This window comes from Ammospiza caudacuta, chromosome 2 (genome assembly GCF_027887145.1).
Source record: "Ammospiza caudacuta isolate bAmmCau1 chromosome 2, bAmmCau1.pri, whole genome shotgun sequence".
In the NCBI taxonomy this organism is placed as follows: domain Eukaryota; kingdom Metazoa; phylum Chordata; class Aves; order Passeriformes; family Passerellidae; genus Ammospiza; species Ammospiza caudacuta.
In genome coordinates this window covers 61560528-61579575 of record NC_080594.1, presented here as the reverse complement: position 1 = coordinate 61579575, position 19048 = coordinate 61560528, and the positions used below count along the sequence as shown (strand labels likewise).

Sequence of the window (19048 nt, the reverse complement as noted above, 5' to 3'; positions counted from 1 at the left end):
AGAAGACCTGGAATAAAATGGCTTATTTGTTCCTCTTTGCCAAAGTCAGAGCTGAAAAAATGGGGGAGCGGGGAGGGTAATTGCTGCAAAGTATCAGGTTTCAAAGGTTATCTGAAATAGGCAGAAGCTTTTTTAAAAAAAAGAAAAAAGGGGGAGGGAGAATAAAACATTGGAAGACAAAAATGAAAAGGGGGAAAAGAGGCATGGAAGAAAACATAGGTAAGAAAATAAGGAAAAGGGGAGAGGAAAAAGGGAGAAAAAGAGAAGGGAGGGGGAAAACCACACCTAAAAATATCTTCCGTTTTTTCCCAGGGTACCCTACAAGTTTTTGTTTATCTGAGCAAGCCACAGACTTAAGCCTTTGTATCTGCATGCCGACTTCTGCCCAGTTACTGTGAATCCAGGCTCCCTATGAATCAGCGTTTGCACAGGGCTTGCCCAAACAATGTTCTGCTCTGAAATGATGCCTCATGTTGGAAGTTCCCCACCTCAGTTCAAAGTCCTGCTTTCCCTACTCCTGTCTAGTGTCTTTTTTGAAATTTTTACACCACTTTGGGCAATTCTATCCCACTCCCTTTGCTTCTCTGGTGACTGGGAGCTCTGGAGAGGGGGCAACACAAGTCCTTGCCCAGGCTGAGATAAAGGCTGTGCTAGTCACAGCTGTCTTTAAATTCACTGCTGGTTTTACTAGAGACGAAAACGGGGGCTGGAGAACCTCAAAATAATGTCAGAAGAAACCTAAAGTTGTTTAAAGAAGAAAGAGAGCCATTAGACATGGACAGACTCCCCTTTTGCAGAATAGCTGGCTGTTAAATTTAAGCACTTACTTTTTAGTATCCACTCTTAGCTGATTGTTATCTGACACTGGAAAACTGAGTTTAAAAACACAGGTATTTCAGGAGACCTGCAAATCACCATTTTCTTTTTTAAATAAGGCCTTACAATTTGTAAAGAAAATTATCTCTTTGAGGAGGTATATAAAAAACCCTCTAGTTTTACTAGAGCTACAGGCAGCTGTGAATAATTTCTTTACAAAGTAACTGAAACCAAAACCTGTTTTGTTGCAACTGGCATCTCATCAACTCACAATCCTCACAGATTAACACTATGAAGTTCAGTTTCCAGCTAACTAATCCTGTGTATTTCTTTGTAACAGCAGAAATGACCACCAAAAAAGCTGTGTTTGTGCAGGACTGCTAGAGCTTCACAAAATGTACTAGGCCAATGGTACCAGACTTCAAAATGAACTGGTTATTAAGTACCATTATTGATCTATGAAAATGCACACTTCCAGGCTCCCTATTCAGACCATGGCACATCTAAATGCAAATTTTCTGTCCCTGCTCTCTCATCCCCTCCCCTCAAAACTGTCCCAGTGCAGCCACTTCCCTGATCCCATGAAGACAATGCCAGAACAGGTGAACCATAAAATGGCAGACTTTGATTAACTGTGGTTTTCAATAAAAAAAAACTCACCAAACATGACAAAGTTTAAAAAAATTATAACAAGAATTTTAAAAGAATGTTTTCAGGAACTACATAATCCGATTAGTTCCTCCTTCCTGTGCACCTTATATCCATAACTAGCCACATTAATAAGATACAAAGTATAGCAATTGTACATTCTGACAAGTTGGCCTAGAGTTCTTCTGCACAAAAATATTATCCCCTGTATTTTTCAGAGAAAAAATATTTCAATATTCCCTTTAGAGATAAAACTTCATTCAAAGCCAAATGTTCCAATTAATTTTGTTAATTACTCTTTACTACACGACAGTTAATCATTTAAAAACCCATAAGACTGGCAACAAACTGACCATAAAATTACCATTGCAGTTCTTTCAGGGAAAAGTGCTTTTAAAGATGAGAGTGATAAGGCACATCTGCCTATTCATTAAAAAAAAATTACAGCATGAACATTAATATAGCTAAAAAGCTGATTGCTGTCCATGTCTCAGTAGGGTTTCATGTGCAACAGATGCTGTTCTTAAGTTTTCTCCAGGTTATAATTTATATGACAGGTCAATTACCAACAGGTGATAGCTGTGCTACTGAAGGGCTGAAGCTACATCCTATAGATGAAAAAAACCTATCAGCGCCCACTACTCTGCAGATAGATCCCTAAAAACTGATTGCTACAGTTTCGTGAGGCCTACTGCTAATTTCTGTTAATCCAGGAGAAAAGAGAAGCACAGTGGATGGCAGTCACAAAATAGTACTGAAAAAGAGTAACTTTAAAAAACCTAAATCCTTCATATTAAGCAGTCATTGCTCAGTAATGTTTAGTCATAAATTATGGTGGCTTCAGTTTTGTTTTGCTGTGAACTTCAGTCATAAATATTTTAATATGGAATTAGCACAGTCTTTATGATGTCTGATCCTCTCTCAAAGGCATAACGTGGAAGCAACTGAAAAGACTGGTACTGACTTCAAAGAGCAAAACAACACATTTCACTGTTGAGAGCAAACAAAATCAAGAAGGAAACTTCAAAGAAGGGAGAAAAGAAAAAAAGCAGCTGAAAAACAGAGTAGGTGGGAAAATTGAGCTATGATTAGCCCCATTTCAGAGGCGGCCCAAAGCAAGCTATACTTGAACTAGGGTCTCCCACACTGCAGTCTCGCAGTTCAACCGGGCAGCTGTGGCTACAGCCAGTGCTTGTCCACAGTGGGCAGGGAGGTAACAGGGGCCTCCCTCCCCAGTGTCCTCTCCTCTCCTGTGGGGTGCCTTCATACCCCTGGGCCCCAAATTCTGCCCCACTGCAGTCAGGCTGGATAGCTTCCTGCCAGAGACCAGGGGCTGAGCTACCAGCGTTGACTGCCTTGTCCTGAGCAGGAGCTTTCCAGCCACAGTGCTGGTCCTGGCCCATCCTGCATTGATCCCCTTTCCCTTCTAAGGAAATCCACAGCATGCACAAGATGGAGACTGTGAAACTGATAATTAGTTATCATCTCCTTCACAGCAATCATCTCTTCAAAGTGGCAGCTCTCAATTTCTAAGGACTTTGCCTTTAAAGAAATCCAGATTTCTTGAACTATAATGTATGATGGGAACAATACTGCACTTGTCTGACTCCAAAGTATCCCAGAAACCCTTGGACACCATCAGTTACAAGGATTAAATATTTTCAGTTTCTGGCAGCAATTTGAAAACCCTTCTCAAGTGACCAGCAACAACAACCAAAAAAAAAAAAAAGAAAAAGAAAAAGAAGGTTAACAAGGGCATTCACAAAAGTGGAGTTTCACAATTACTCATGCATGTAAAAATTAACACACGATATATTACAGTGAATATGGATTCACAAAAATGACTCTATGAAATGCACACAGATGCATTAAGTGGTGCTTAAGTAACACACTGGGGAAATGCCAGTTGTAGTGTGAATAATTAATATGAACAGCAAGTTGGCAAGAAGTCTCAACATAAAATACTGTTTGAGTATCAAAAACTTTCTTGAATAATAACCTAATTTATTTGTATGGTCACAGTCTGTTCACAGATAATTCACTGCTATGAAAAAAATACTGAGAACAGCTCATGTCAATTTACTCTGTGAACTGTTCCTCATGTCAAGTTAATGTTGAGTTCTTGTTTTGCTTTTGGTAGTAAAAGATTGTATCAGAGCATGTCTTTGGAAATAATGTCAAAAGTATGAGTGAAACCAGCAAGCTGTCTCCATCCCTGGAGACAGTCCAGGTGTGGTGCTAGTGGCTGAAAGAAAACTTCTCTCTGTAAAGCATCTACTCCACCTTTGAGATTTTTTACATACATTCAGTGAGGGGTTGTTTTTAAAAAATGTGACAGATTTTTGAACTTTCTTCTTGAGAATTGGTTGTTCTTTAGGGCTACCTTTTCTAATAGAATTTACAAAAAAAACCCCTGTATTTCAGGTGTGAATCATTACTAGAGTTACTCAGAGTATGCTGAGTATACTTACACCAGTAAGCCATGCTAGCATGCACATCTTAATTTATAACTGTATACCCTCAGAAAGTTAAAAGCAGCATCTACTCAAGCTGCATATTCCTACTTGTTGCTATATGTGTTTACTTAGGAATGTATCACATGTTAATTAAAAGCAAACAAAACCTACAGAGAACAAAGAAAAACCTTCTTGGTTCTCTAAGCATCCACTGTTGATGGATGAAACTCTTTACCATTGGGAAGAGTGCACCTGGGATTGCAAGCCACCTGCCAACAATATTAATGCCATTTTCTCTGTCTTGCATAGAATTAAACAGCATTCAATACCACTATTCATTTTGCTCCCTGCTGCTTTTTGTCCTTTAACTTTCTTCCTGCATTAGTCACAGCCATCTTGATACAAAGACGCAGAGAAGTCTTTGCACCAAGAGAGTGCAGAGTAGCAGAGAGGTGGTTTTATTGCCAACCTGTGAGGGTGATATCATCATCTTCTATGATTTGCTCTTCTGCAACATCCAGAGAGTTCTCAGTGATCATGTCACTAGGTTCATCCACGCAGGTTAAGCCAGAGTAGTTATGTAGGAGTTCTGCACTAGGAACATGCTCCACGATGACAGCAGGGAAAATAGATGGATCACCAAGCTAGAGGGTGGAGAAAAAAAACCCCAAAATATTAGTTAGACTGCCTCCAATCTAGCCACTTAATGACTAATATTTCAACAGATCTGTTCTAAACCACCTGGATATCAAACTGTCAGGAAGGAATACTAAAGATGGTTTTTAGCACCTGAAAGCAAATAGCAGCAGTCCCACCAGGAGCCAGAGGCTGAATATTGCTGTAGTATCTACTGTACAGACTGTACTGACTGCACTTCAGTACATAACACCAGACTTGCATGACAGAGTTTTGCAGCATTAAAGCTGACAATACAGAGGAGCGGCACAGCACAGTAAGTGCTAAACTTTGCTGGCAATAATACTGGGTGAGCAACTTGCTGCAAACACCTTCACCTTTTGCTGAGAGTGAAGGAGTCCTGTGGCTGTGAGGACTGGACAAAGCACTCACAGGCAACAAATTCCCTATGAGACATTATTTGAAAATCACCATTTTAGGGGACACTTGTTACAGAAGGAAGGGGTGTAACATGTTGATGAAAGTGCTGTAATACATTCCCTCTCTAATTCTTATGGCTTTAGTCATTTGATCTTGCTCACACCACACGCCCTCGCCATTCTCCTTCCAAAGTTGGCATTTAGACATCATCCTTTGGTCTTGATAGTCATTTTACATCAGATACAGAGGAAAAGATGCAGCTGGGAAACAGAAATCAAACTGACTAGCAATAATAACAAGTAACACACTTTCTGAAAAGGCAACCGCTCAACAGGAAGAGGTTTTCAGCAAATAACATCTACCACAGACACTGTATTTTTCAAAGTGAGCATTTTAAAATGTGCTTTGCAGGAAGAAAGTTATAGCAGATTGATAGCAGAACAGGTTCAAAGAAAGTCTAGTTTAACTCTAAGGTTCCCTAACTACAAAAATAAAACACATTATGAATGTGTCAAGCTTAAAAACAAGAAAAAAACCTAAAAGCTCGCTAAAACATATTTCTGAGAAAACCAATATATGTAGTTTTGGTCTCACCCTCCAAAGAAGAGCACAGATATGTATTTATCATGGAATCATAGAATGGCCTGGGTTGGAAGAAACTTCAAAATCATCTAGTTCCAATCCCCCTGCCATGGACAGGGACACCTTCCACTACATCAGATTGCTCAAAGTTCCACGAGCCTAGCCTTAAACACTTCCAGGGATGGGAATCCGCAACTTTTCTGGGCAACCTGTTCCACTACCCTTCCACCCTCACAGTAAAGAACTTTTTCTCAATATCTAATCTAAACCTACCATCTTGTAAGTTTGAAGTCATTCCCACCTGTACTGTCACCATATGTGCTTGTAAATAGTCTCAATCTTCCCTGTAGGTTCCCTTCGGGTATTGGAAGGAAGATCAAGTAGTTTTTTTAACCACACAAGTTAAAAACCCAAGGGAAAAAATCAAGTGTATGATTATGTCCTTGTTTAATTCTTGTTTAAGAATTACTCATCTCTCACTCCTGCCACTGCACACACCGTCACTGACAGAAAATGGTATCAGAGCTATCTGCTCAACCCAGACAGCAGCTATGGGAGCTAGCCTCCCCTAGGGAAGAGTCTGGAACATAAGTACTGAACGTAGAAAGTGCAATTACAAGTTTTAAAAGGCAGTAATTACCACTTTAAATTGCTCTGTGTTTTGTAAACCATGTTTCAGCAAAAACTGTGGTAAAGGGCAATCAGCAAAAAAAGAACTAAAAACCAAAAATAGTGTTTTAATGGTTTAATGGACTTCTATCATGGACAGTCTCCTAAAAAAAAAAGTCAACAAAACCAAAATTTTAAAAAAAGATCCACCAAATAATGACCTATTCTATGAAACATGTTTCAAAAGAAAGCAATATGGTAGAAGATCAATAAAAATGAACAAAGTGCAGACCAGTTAAAGCCCTCTTGTGCAATCTTATCACCAGATGACAGGTGTATATCAAGTCATGCAACAGGACAGCTGTTACCCCACACCTTTGTGGGCACCTCTAACCAATGCTGCATCGTACTGGAGCTGAGAAATCAGAAATCATTGATAGTCAAGAGGACCCTACTGTTCTTCAGAAAAAATCATGTTCACATTTTGCATCCTATTTGTTTACTGACCCTAACCTCCTATTTGCTTCCAGGCAAGAATAAACAAATAGATTTGATGAAGTAAAAGCCACATCAACAAAAAAGGATAAAGCACTGTTAAGAGAGAAGAAAAATAAAAAACTGCATGCATTAAAGAAAAGTTTTATTTTCAACAATACATTCCATAAGCTACAAGATAGATCGTCCATTAGGGCCTCATTCCTGAGATACAATTATGCTCTGCAAATAGTTTAAATACCCCAGTTTAAGTAATATGCCATGATACATAATTTTTGGGATTTAAGTTACAGACAGCTGTGGTGCAGGCACTTGCACATGAGCTAAGAACCCCAAGTTTCCTTCCTAGCCAACAGACAGGAATGGCATTTCTAGGGCACAATTTCCCTGCCCAGTTTTAGGCTCCTGTGCTATGATAGGATGCCATGCCCTAAAAACACCTGCATTGACTACGAAATGGTGGAGGCATTGAGGTGCTTGTTTCTGGTGTAGGCAGCTGTGTCCCACACTCTCCTCAGCAACTGGCCAGCTTCCTCCTGCCCACCACGTCTGCGCAGCGAGGCGCGCTCCTCGCCCCTTCCGCCCTGCACCACCTCAAGAGCTGCAGTGTCTGCAGCCACACATCGAGCTGCCTGTGCTCCAGATAAGCCTTACATTAGCTTCTGCTGGAGAAGAAAATCACTTTGGCTTAGCTCTGTCCTTCTCTAATGACTGACGCTCACACCACTGGCCTGGCCTCTGAGAAGATGAGTTGTAGGAAAATGTTTCAGAATAATAAACAAAACAGATAAAATCAACTGATTGTCACATGTTTTCAGATCAGTTTTTCAAAGCCCTGTTTATATTACACCCTCTTCACTTTGCTATGAAACCTAGTTACAAAAGCCCAAACATCCACATGTTTCTAAAATATGCTTCTCTACTGATCAGAATGTTTCCTGTGGTACTGAACTGTGCTGCTTCACGCAGTTCTGAAGTACTTGGTTTAATCCTATGATCAGATCTGAACTGCTCTGCCAGATTAAACTGGTTTTGGCCATATCTAGAAACAATCATCATACACACAACACTCTGATATGGTTGCTATGTCTGTCTGCAGGCAGAGAAACCCCCAGGGCAATACCTCTTCACCTGAACTTGGTGCCAGACTACCAAGGAAGCTGCTGACACACTACACTTCCAAAAGGCTGGAGATGAACAGAAAAGCATTCACTCGTGGTAAGACACTTTAAATGTGCTTTTCTTTAAGTTGATCACAGTTTTGAACTGGAAGAATCAGAGTAAATGTCACTTCTTGTACTCTATTATTTTAAAACTGTTGTTATAACTGCTTCCAACTCAGTCCCTACAGTGATACGATGTATGGACTTTCCTTCCTGCAATGGTTGTGAAAAAGAAAGGAAAGAACAACTTTTAATATGCTCCTACTGAGAAAAGCATTCTCACAACTGCAAGTCAATTTAATTTGAAATGCGTTTTTGTGGAAGTGGCCATTGTGTTTTTATACAGTATTTGCAATTGGTTATGATTTCATTCACAAGCCTTTCATTCAGTTTTAAAAGCTAATACTAATGTACACAGATGTACACATGACTATAGTGAGGTAATGCTCTTGATTTCACTGAATGCATCTGAATCCCAGTCGAGAGCCAATCTAAACCTTCCTCTAGCTCTGTTTTTCTGTAAGACACAAAAATAACTGTACACATTTGGAACTACAAAAGAGCCCTTTTTTACTATGCCTCCCTTTGAATCTAGTGTGCAATGAGAACTGCACACAGAGAAAACATTAAATTAAGAACTACAAGGTAGTGATTCAATTAACACAAATTAAATTACATCTCTAATAGCAAGGTTGCAAAAGAATTTATTTCTAATACAAACATGCTTCTATATAGCCTAGCAAAAAGGGAGAGTGCAAACTATCCCAAAGTTTTTTTTAAAGTCCCAAATTAAAGTGTCAGCAATGATTTTCAAGAAATCAATACAGAGATCCATAGAAGAACAATTTGTGTATTTTAAAATTTTTCCTACTTCTGCTGCTTCATATTTCTCATACAAAATATAGGTAAAATATGACACCCTAGCTCCAGCAAAGCTTTGACTTGGCTTCAACCCATTTCCCATGTCTGCTGGACACATAAAGCAATTGAGCTACTGCTAAAATCTTCCCAAATATTAGCCACCAAATCCCCATAGATGGACCTTTACCAATTCAGAGGAATGCAAACTTCATACAGATGAAGTTCACAGAAATCCCATAAGCGGGTCCCTGAAAGCACTAGTTATATCCCACAATCCCCTGAAAAATGAACCCCGTCCTCCTTCGAGGGCTAAAGGCAGCAATCTTCCTTTCTGCTCTCTAATTCTTTTAGTGTGTTTGACATGCTGACAAGGTGTTTCTCTTTTTCTCTGAAAATTGTCTCATCAACTGTCACCAACTGACAGAATATCAAAACACCATCTGGGCCATGGAAATGGAAAAAATGGAAGGGGATTTCTTCTGCTTTGGAGGTACTGTCTTCTCATACTGCAAGTCTTTAAGGATGACAACTTGTCCCAGGAATAAGGTGACTAGCTTTTAACTGGTGTGGAATAAATGCTGTGTGAGTGAGTGATAGGTGAGAAGAAATACATGCAATAGATAGTAGAAGGGAAAAGCTACGTGGGGAAAAAAAAGGTGAAAGCAACCTCAGGGAAAAAACAACTGTCTTTCTAACCAAATAACAACATTCAGACTGGCAATGCAGATGACCATTTACATTAAAAGACAAACAATCCTCCCCCTCAAGAACAAATAAAGCACCCCAAAACCCTAAACAGAACTAAGGGAAGTGACCTTAGTGACTAGAAAACAGCTTTTGAAGTTTTCCTTTGCTGACAGTCCCTGTGCAGAGGCAGAGGTAGCTTCTCAGCTTTATAGGTGTTCCCACTGCCAGCATCTGAGAAGGGACCAAATTGCACAGAGGATGCTGCAGGCAGACACACAATGCTCACTTTTCTGGGAAGACAACCTCATTACAGATTTCATATTTTCCTTAAAGTGTTCATAAAACTGTAAATGGGTAAAGGAAAGGAACCTTCTGCTGGAGCTAAAAACAGCCAAAAAAATGTAGACTTACACCTTGACCAGGTGGCTTAATCTTTCTGAAAGCCCATGGAGATATCAGGGAACATGGAAGAGCAAAGGTAGGCATGAGATGATGGTGCAGAAGTCATGGCTCAACCTAAGGTCTCAGACCCCTCTTTATCAGAAGAAAGCAGGAGAGAAACAAATGCCAGAAGTACAGAAGGGGCCTTCAGGCACAGGTTACTACAAGCATCAGAGCCACCTGAGAGAGCCCAGCCCAACATAGAGCAGTCATGCTGGGAACCATGTTAGCAAATTAATGGCCATAATGATTCAACTTCTCCCTGACACCATTTAAAGCTTCCTACTATGGATCTAGCCACTATGCCTGCTTTTATTCAGCTTTTTAAATTAAGTTCACAAAGGACTAAATAAAAAGGCATTGAGAGAAGAAGCTACAGATAGAAAAAGAAGCAGGTTTACGCAGTGGCGTTGACTCAGCCAAAGCCTGCAGGAACTCCTACCCTGCAGGCTTTGGCAGGGTAGGAGTTTTGTTTGTGCTATCTCCCTCTGTCTCACAACAACAACAAAAGAACCCAAACAAACAAAACAAAAGCACAGAAAAAAGCAGGGGGAAAAAGGGCAAACTCTCTATTTTAACCAGACTTCTGACATGTAGCAGAAGCCAGACAGGTTATCAGTAGCCTTAGCCCAAGCCACTTGTTCCCTTCTGAAAACTATAAGGATATTTTCACTTCATTTCTTCCTCACCACAGATCTACTATGTGATAAATGAAACCTCCAAGTATAATGAAAAATTTAAAAATCATTCTTTTTAAACTAAAAAAAATAAAGCTGATAAGAGCAAGTCCTTCCCGTTCACATGGGTCCATGTGACTGAGCCCCTCCCACTGGCATCTGCCACTGAATGCTTACATTTGCAAACTGTTCATAATTTATGGTTGTTTAACCAAGACTTAAAAAAAAGCAAAATAGCTATGAATTATGACTTCCCTAAAATACTGAGCATAGCTGCCACTTAGACCCTGAACCTCTCCCCACAGCTGTCCCATGTCCCAAGAGCTCTTGGCACAAGAGAGCTCCAGGCAAAGCTTTGACAAGAAGAAAAGTACCAAAGTTGTTAAAACTCCAGCTTGTGAGGGCATTGCAAAAATAACTATCAAAAGATAAGTTAAATAACACCATTTGTATACAATGAAGATCCAAAAAACCGCTTTTGCTCAACACAGAGCACTTACAGAGCTAACACTTTTGCAAAGTACACAAATTCTGTTGTCCATCCCTAAATACAACTAATCTAAGAACTTAGAAACTTTAGGAGTAGCAATAGCTCCTGTGTAGTAAGAAGCAGATCAACCAAGTATAAGCAAGAAGCAGTCTTTTAGGGCTAAGGTACTACAAGCTCTCAGCCAAAGGAAAATTTGTTTCAGCTTCCCAGGTCTTCACCTGTGCAGGAGTTCTTTTCTACAACTGGGCATTTAAAATTTACCTTCAGGCAGCCAGCTAGCATCTTTGATATCTGAACTCAGTGAACCCAGTGATTTAAAGGGAGCTTGCATCTGACTGGAGCAATGGACTTCCTGCTATGCACCCTCTATCTCCAGCCTTTCACATCTTTGATTTCACCACCTTTAAGGTATGCTACAGAACATCTTTGCTTAGACTTCATCCAGAGCAGAATTTAGTGGGGTTATGAGATAAACATCAAGGTTGAGTAGTTCTGAAGCTGGAGAAAGCTCTGTTTAGAGAGGTTTTACTGTCCTGTTGAGCACTCCTTAGTATTTTTAAAGTTTCTCAGGTGAGCATCTGAAGAAATTGCAAGAAGTAGAATGTGTGGCTAAACAAAACAAAGCCCTATCTGCTCACACTACCCCTCCCAGGAACCACACTGAAGTGGCCCTCCCTACCTCAATTCTCCCATTTCCTACTGGCTTGTAAAGTAAAGCCAGCAATGAACAACGAGCAGAGGTAATAAGTAAGGCTCATTTTTGACTACGCTTGTGCAATTCCCATATCTAAATCCCCAGGCTACCACAAGCTCTGGAAAAATACAGGGAAGGAAGTTACATTACTAATTCCACCCAAAACTGAGTTAGCACTTTAGACAGACAACACTCAGTTCATTGAAATGATCGCATGACTCTGACAGCAGAAACAGGCCAGTGACCCAGCCAGATATTGGGCCATACAGAAAACCAGAGACAAGATCATAAAACCAAAAGCAGGGTATTTTTTTAAGAGAGGAGAATAAATGCTTTTTTACATTAACAAAAACGGAATAGTTTGTCATGGCACTTAGCCTTTAAAAAGGCTCAGACACCTCATTTCTTGTTAATAGATGCAAGCTCTAATATTAACCACCAGCTATAGAGAAGCTGCATTATTTTTACAATAGGAATCCTACACTGAAGCTTCAGGACTCACAGGATGTGGTTTAAATAATCACCACCTAACTGAGAGTCTGCGTAGGTAGAAACAGACATATTTTCCCTGTAGTGTAAAAGAAACCAATGCAAATTACTTTCAAGCTTATTTCTGAATAAGCCTCATGCAGTAATACAATTTAGAAACCAATCTGTAAATAACAGTGAGCAGGTACATACTGCTCCTTCCAGTCATCTGCAGGGTGACCATTACTTCTACTCAGAATTTTATCCTAGTACACTAGAGAAGTTGAAACTACTATAAAATACCATCATTTTGAGAATTCTATATCACATATGCATCGATTCTACTGGCACAAATCAGCAAAACAGGAAAAATATTTTTGGAGGAAGATGTCTCTGCAATATTGCAGAGGTTATAACATTTCAGCCAATTTCTGTTCCACGTATGCAAGTTACGGGAAGCAACAGGAAGCTTTTGAAACAGCACAAAGATCTGCTGCAACAATAATGACCTCAATGTTTCCTTTTTGTGTTTTACACCACATTTTTTCCTCGTGTTTCATAATACTCCTAACACCAACTTGTACAAATATGGTTTCTTACACCATCCCATACCTGCTGCTCATCCTCCATGACGTTGCTGGCAAATTCAAACACAAGCTCATTCTGCTGTACAACTGCTGCCATAATAACGCATTCCCAGGTCTCAGCTCCACATACAAAGAAAAATGTTCTTGAATGTGAATGAACAGAGAGCTTCACTGAGGTCCAGCTGGGCAGAAAGGCAGGTTGACAAAATGGATCAAGTATCAATGTTTGTGTTTCTTAGATCATCAGTGTTCCTGGGTTCTTCTCTTCTCAAAGCAAAACAAAACAAGGCAAATCCTTTCCTGAGCTGTTCTTCCCGCCTCGATAGCCTTTACCACTGTGGAGGGAAAAATAAAAAATTATCATTAAAAAATTGTTACTTAGCAATGTGAATTTGTAGCAGTGGCAATAAAGCTTTCTACGTATTAAAACTGTTATCTACATCCAAGCAAGTCAGATACTTTTGTGTCTCCAAAGGTATTACTTTTACTGATTACTGTATGAGAACTTTCATTACCTGAAACAGAACTGTTTCAGGAAATACAGCATCAGTTTCAAAGTGTTTCATATTAAAAGCATGAGTCTAAGGAAATGTTATAAAAGTTAACAAAGAGAAAATCCATATTTTCATTTGATTCAGATATGAAGTTTTCACATTCATTAAAACCTCTCATCTTCAAAGTTTATTCAAAGCGAACATACAAAAAACTCAGACAGACCTACTCAGCTGTAGGATATCCCAAGTATATCACATTTCTTCTTCACACACAGTTCAAATTTAACAAAGTTGTTGTTTTGCAAGTAAAATGTTCTGGATCTTGAATCCCCATTTAAAAATGATGAAACCAATAAATAAACTCTGTACAATCCAGAGAGTGCCCGTGTTCCTACATGAAACAGATCTTCAGCTTCATATTAAAAATGCACTGTGAATGTACCCTTATCTCTACCAGAGGCTCTCAAGCAGCCGGAAGGAAACAGCACTGACCACGTCACGGCAAATTAGAACTGTCAAAAAAACTGCACAGTACAAAGAAAAAAAATCCCCAACTACTGAACATAAACAGCTTTGGTGAAAGGATGCCTGCCCACAGCTCCCAGGCTGTTACTTACTCATCTGTGCCAAAGGTAAACTCAGTTAGGGTGAGCTGACCAAGAGGCTGCTGCACCACCTCTGCGGAAAGAGGAGAGCGCAAGAAGAACTCTTCGTATGCAACTCAGGTGACCCAGACATTAATTTAAAAATCTACCATTTCAAATAATAACGGGAACAGGTATCTAAATTAGGAACCTAAGGAGTGTGTTGGTGCCTAGGAATTTTAATCAATATATTTTAAAAGAAGAAAAATGTGCGGTTCCTAGTGTTTTGAGCAAAATTCTTTAGACTGCCTTCGATTAAGAGTTGCTGTGACAAAAGAATAAGGGGCAGAAGTCTAAGATGCACCCATCCAGATTGAGACCCACAGGAGAATCCACATCAGTGCCTTTGGTGATGATTAGCATCTGCCTTTGTACAGGAGGTTTAACTTTGCCTTGTTTTTGCAGTAGGCTCAAACTCAAAAAAATGAAGATCCTCTTCCTCTCCCCACTGCCAAGCAATTTAGTTAGGGAGGATCATGTCAGAGACTTGTACTCCCTCACTCAAGGAAATGTAACAGCTGCTTTTCCTATATAGGTTGTGGTATTCCCAAATTCCTAAGTAGTGATGGCAGAGCATTTAGGCATTTAAGTCACTAGATCCTACCCTTCTAAGAAATCAGGAAACCCAAGGTTATGCAAACAGGAGAATCTCCCCAACTTCCAAAGCGTGCTCTAATTAGCTGTTAAAAGGTTTGTAAGAGTAGCCACAACCTTAACAACAGAATATTTGCTTTAATGAGAGCTACATGCAGGAACAGAGAAGGAAGTGCTGTAGGAACCATTTCAACCTCAGCGCTTGCACTTTAGTGGTTGACTTGAATAGTTAACGAGGCTTTCTCCATACTTTGGCAGAGTTATGGCACTGAAAGCATTACATGCAACCATATAATCCTGGGTGACTTCCCAAAATTAATTATTTGGCCTTGCCTTTTGGAAGATGCCATTAGGGAGTAGACACACATTGCCGGCATAGTGGGAACAGGCACAACTTGGCCCATCCTAGACTCCTATCATCCTGTATACCAGCCTGAAAATTAAGTATATTACTCTACAATATATAGTTTTAATATTGCCTACAGACACTGATTCAAGTGGGTCAATCTATGCCAACAGGGATACACCAACTTTTTCAGAAGAGAAGACAGTTATGGAAATTTACATTGACTAAACTTTACATAAAGTAATAGAAGTACAACTTCTATTTTGGTTCCTGCTTAGGAATAAATTGTAACTGTCCAACAAGATGAAATAATATTTTAACTCACACCCTCTAATCACTGAAGATCAACTTCACTGTAAGGGATCACAAAGCAAACGGGGAAATACAGGAACCTCCTCAGTTGTCCAAATTTAAACTTCTGTTTAAATAGAGGTTAAACTAATTGCTCAGAGTCAGAATACTGCAAGGGCTTTTAATCACAGCCACTACATTGACTGAAGCCACATGTATGAACAAAGGCTACAAGTCCTTTAGATCCAGTAACTTTTTACAGTCAATAACAATTAATACAGTCAATGTAAAATTGGGATAAAGGACATGCTGGAGACACAAGTTACCCAGTAAGGTCTTAAATATAAGGAAAACTGGAGGTCAAGCTACCCTAAAAATTTTAACAGCTCCCCACCTGCACTGGGAGCTGACATTTCCTTCCATTAGTGCCGGGTTATTCATTATTCTGTAAAACATTAATATTTTACAGTAGATACTACAATACCAAAATGTACACTAAACGCATAAGATACAAAAGCTGTGGCAGTAAACTTACTAAAAGCCATAAAGAAATATTTCCTTACTTTTTATTTAAAAAAAAAACAACAAAACTCTCAATACAAAACTAATTATCCTGATTTAATATAATTTAAGCAACTGCAGCAGCATATTGCATTTAATCCACACAAACAATGCTTAAACCAGTGATACTATGCTAACATGAAAGTAATCATCTGATGCCACTGTAGGAATGGTCAGTCAAAAGCCGCACTATGGTGATGCAGTGATGTGAGACTGTTCCTCCTCCCCTACACCCCGACCCAAAAACCACCAAGGGCTCTATAAATAAAGACAAGTTATACATTCTTTTTACAAAAGAAACATCTACCACAACATTGGTACCAAATCCAAAGACGAGTGAACAAGCTTTAGTGAGCTTTTACATCTAACTTTATAAAAGTTAGGGACTCAGACTATTACTGTTTTTGCAGGATATTTTTCATTACTTCTGTTCAGTGTATAGTAATAGCAAATGATCTATTGGGCAACAACAGCACAGCAGAATAATGCAAAAGTGCTTTCCTTTACTCCATATTAATTTCTCTGCCATACAGAAAACAAGAGCAGCTTTTCACAGAACCCAGCAGAATTCTAAACCAGCTATATTTTCCTTCACATCTAATTTCATAAACTGTGCTTTCATTATTCCAACTATCACAGGGTCCTGCTGTCTATAGGCTAACACAAACACAACTATTGTTTTTGTTATGTAATGCCACTTATCCTCTGCCTGATTTTACATACATCTGCAAGTAGAAAATAAGTTATTTGCAAACAGCATAAAAAGTGTAAATTCTATTCACATGCACAGTAAGCTTGACTACATACAAATAATCCTAGGAGAAATGGAACCCAATATATATTATCATAAAATTTACATCAAATTTTCAGAACTAGTACTTACTTCAGGAGGAAGTAAGGTTTTGCTTTCATTTTTACTAATTGTTGTACAAATATATTATAAAAAGCAGCATTAAAACACAATAATATAAACAAACATCTTTATTTTGGTTAATCCTTGAAACAGAACTCAAATTATTTCAATCCCCCCGGAAGCTCCCTCACCCACTGATTTCAACATCTAGGAACAAGCTCCTCAGTCTGTCAAAAAGCACATTCAGTCAATCTAAGCTTTAGTACATGCTACTCTGGAATCCCAGAAGATGCACTGTAGGATTCTGTCCTTAACATCAGCTAGACATCATAACTTTCCCCACCACTCTTTACCATTTATGCCTTCCAGATAGTCCTAGCCCGCTGAGGACTAACTGAGCCAGTTCAACAAAGCTTCTAAGAAAACCTCCAGAACCAATCCTTTTGGTCCCAATGGTCAAGTTGCAATATCGCAACTAGGCTCCATGCTGGGATCCACAAACTCTCCTTCAAATCCCGATAAAATGAGCCACTACCTTATCATTCAAGCACTGTAATGCAGAACACCAAAATAAGACAATGGCACCAGACTGCAGCAGGCGTAGCAGGCATCAAAGTACCAGGCAGAAACGCAAAAATTTGCTAAAGGTCAGCTATGAGCTTAGAAGACTCAATTCTTGCTACTGAGAGCATCCCAGATAGCTGAAAGATGCCTCCAGGAAGCTACTGGATCCAGTCCCATTTAGGGTTACTAAAAATGACTGTAATCATCCTGCACTGCCTCTCTCATGAAATTAATAAGATCATTCATACATTTAAATCAAGAACCAGCTTAGTGCTTTAAGATTCAAGTGCAGATCTGAATTCTGAGTTACTGACGAAACAATTGCACTCATTCAACACAGGGACAAATCACTTGAGATTGGACTTTCCCATTGATTTCCTAAGACAGTCTGTAGCATTAGCACTAGCCTAGAAATGTCAAAGTTGTGACTTAACAGAAAAGTAAAGCTGAACCCCTCCCTTCTTTACACCATCTTGGATACAGAGAAAAGAGGGGACTGAATGAGAGGAAAGGGAAGATTACAGAAATCTGAACAGAAGGACTGAGAACCACTTCAGGTGAGATCAAACACATGGATGGTAACCACACCATTTCACTCAAATTTCTAACTCCATTCTATCAGCAGAGGTTAAGGATAGTTCAACCCAGAGTCAGTTCACCTTCTGAAGAGTCAACAAGTACCATCATAGAGTCAGGTTTTCTTAAAAAGGAGGGCAAAGCTGAATAATATTGCAATTCTCTTAATGCAGAAATCCCAGACTATTACCGCGACCTGTGTGGGTCGCAGTTGGTGAGAGAGAGACGGTGAATCTTGTTTCTTGATCAGAAGGCTGAATTTATTAAGATATGATATAATACATTATAATTATACTAAAAAGAATATAGAGAGAGGTTTGCAGAGCTGCTAGCTAAGCTAGGAAGAGATAGAAAAGAACCCACAACAAAGTTGTGGCCAAGGACTCAGTCCCCTGGCTTGAACTGGTGATTGGCTCTTAATTATAAACATAGAAAATGAGCCAATCAAGGTGAATCCTATTGCATTCCACAGCAGCTGATAATAATTGTTTACCTTCTCTTCGGGGGCCTCTGGCTCCCGAAGACACAGAAATATGAAAGGAAGGATTTCTGTGGAGAAATGTCTGCGACACCAGACCAACAATCATCTTTATATATAGTCCACACCAAGCATAAATGTTAACAGTTCAGTATTCTGTGGCATTCTTTATGGACTAATTTTTACTATCCATTAATATCACAAATTTGCACAGGACAAGGGACTTGAAACATGTGCTTAGACCCAGGGCATCTGCAATGATGAAATGACAAGAAGAACAAATTAATATATGTCACTTGGCACAAAAAGTTGCTGAAGCCTCAGTCTTTCTACTGCTCACACAAATTAAAGGAGATAGAAAAACAACATGGTTAAGAGGGTAGAACTGAGGAAGGAAAGAAGCAACATAAAGAACAACTCAAGTCTTCTGAGAGCATCCATGCTGCCTAGGGCAAACTGTGCAAAGGGCAGCTGACATAATAAAAGCCAACAGAGTGACCTTTGCTGAGCTTTCATTAAGGACAAAGAAATCATCAGTATCAATAAATCCCTGTTTTGCAGCCTGTCTGGAAACCACAGGCTCTCAGTGCATATACAGCAAGGAGGACAGAGAATAAGAGGGCTTATCTGTTAAATATAAACAAGTGTAAAACCCCAAAACTGACGCAAAAGCCAGTCAATATCAAAGAAATTAAATGAACCCACTTGACACAAAACCAGATGTTTACTCCAAAGGGAAAAAAACAACAAACACAAGCAACAAGCTCTTTGCCATCACAAAAAAATTTCACATTTTGAGCTCTTTTTTGTAACTATCTCTTTTAGCCTTAATATTTTAATTTAAGGCCAGATTCCTTTCCAGACTACTAACAGTAATGGCTCCACCACTGTGTACAGACTCCCCCACCCCTGAAAAC

At 39.4% G+C, this 19048-nt stretch overlaps 1 protein-coding gene across 11 annotated transcripts in view; it reads right to left on the bottom strand.

The window, feature by feature from the left end:
* ELF1 (E74 like ETS transcription factor 1) overlaps nucleotides 1-19048 on the bottom strand; it is an 87749-nt gene that overhangs the window by 24829 nt on the left and 43872 nt on the right. For 9 of the 11 annotated variants that reach the window (XM_058825181.1, XM_058825183.1, XM_058825186.1 and 6 more), the window contains 2 exons: nucleotides 12756-13065; nucleotides 4390-4564 (listed from right to left, as the gene is read on the bottom strand). In XM_058825181.1, coding sequence (XP_058681164.1) covers nucleotides 4390-4564; nucleotides 12756-12827 — 247 coding nt within the window. In that variant the 5' untranslated portion in view covers nucleotides 12828-13065. Of the gene's footprint in view, nucleotides 1-4389; nucleotides 4565-12755; nucleotides 13066-13447; nucleotides 13567-15493; nucleotides 15545-19048 lie in introns of those variants that run through there. The other 2 variants (XM_058825185.1, XM_058825182.1) reach the window with 2 other exon arrangements.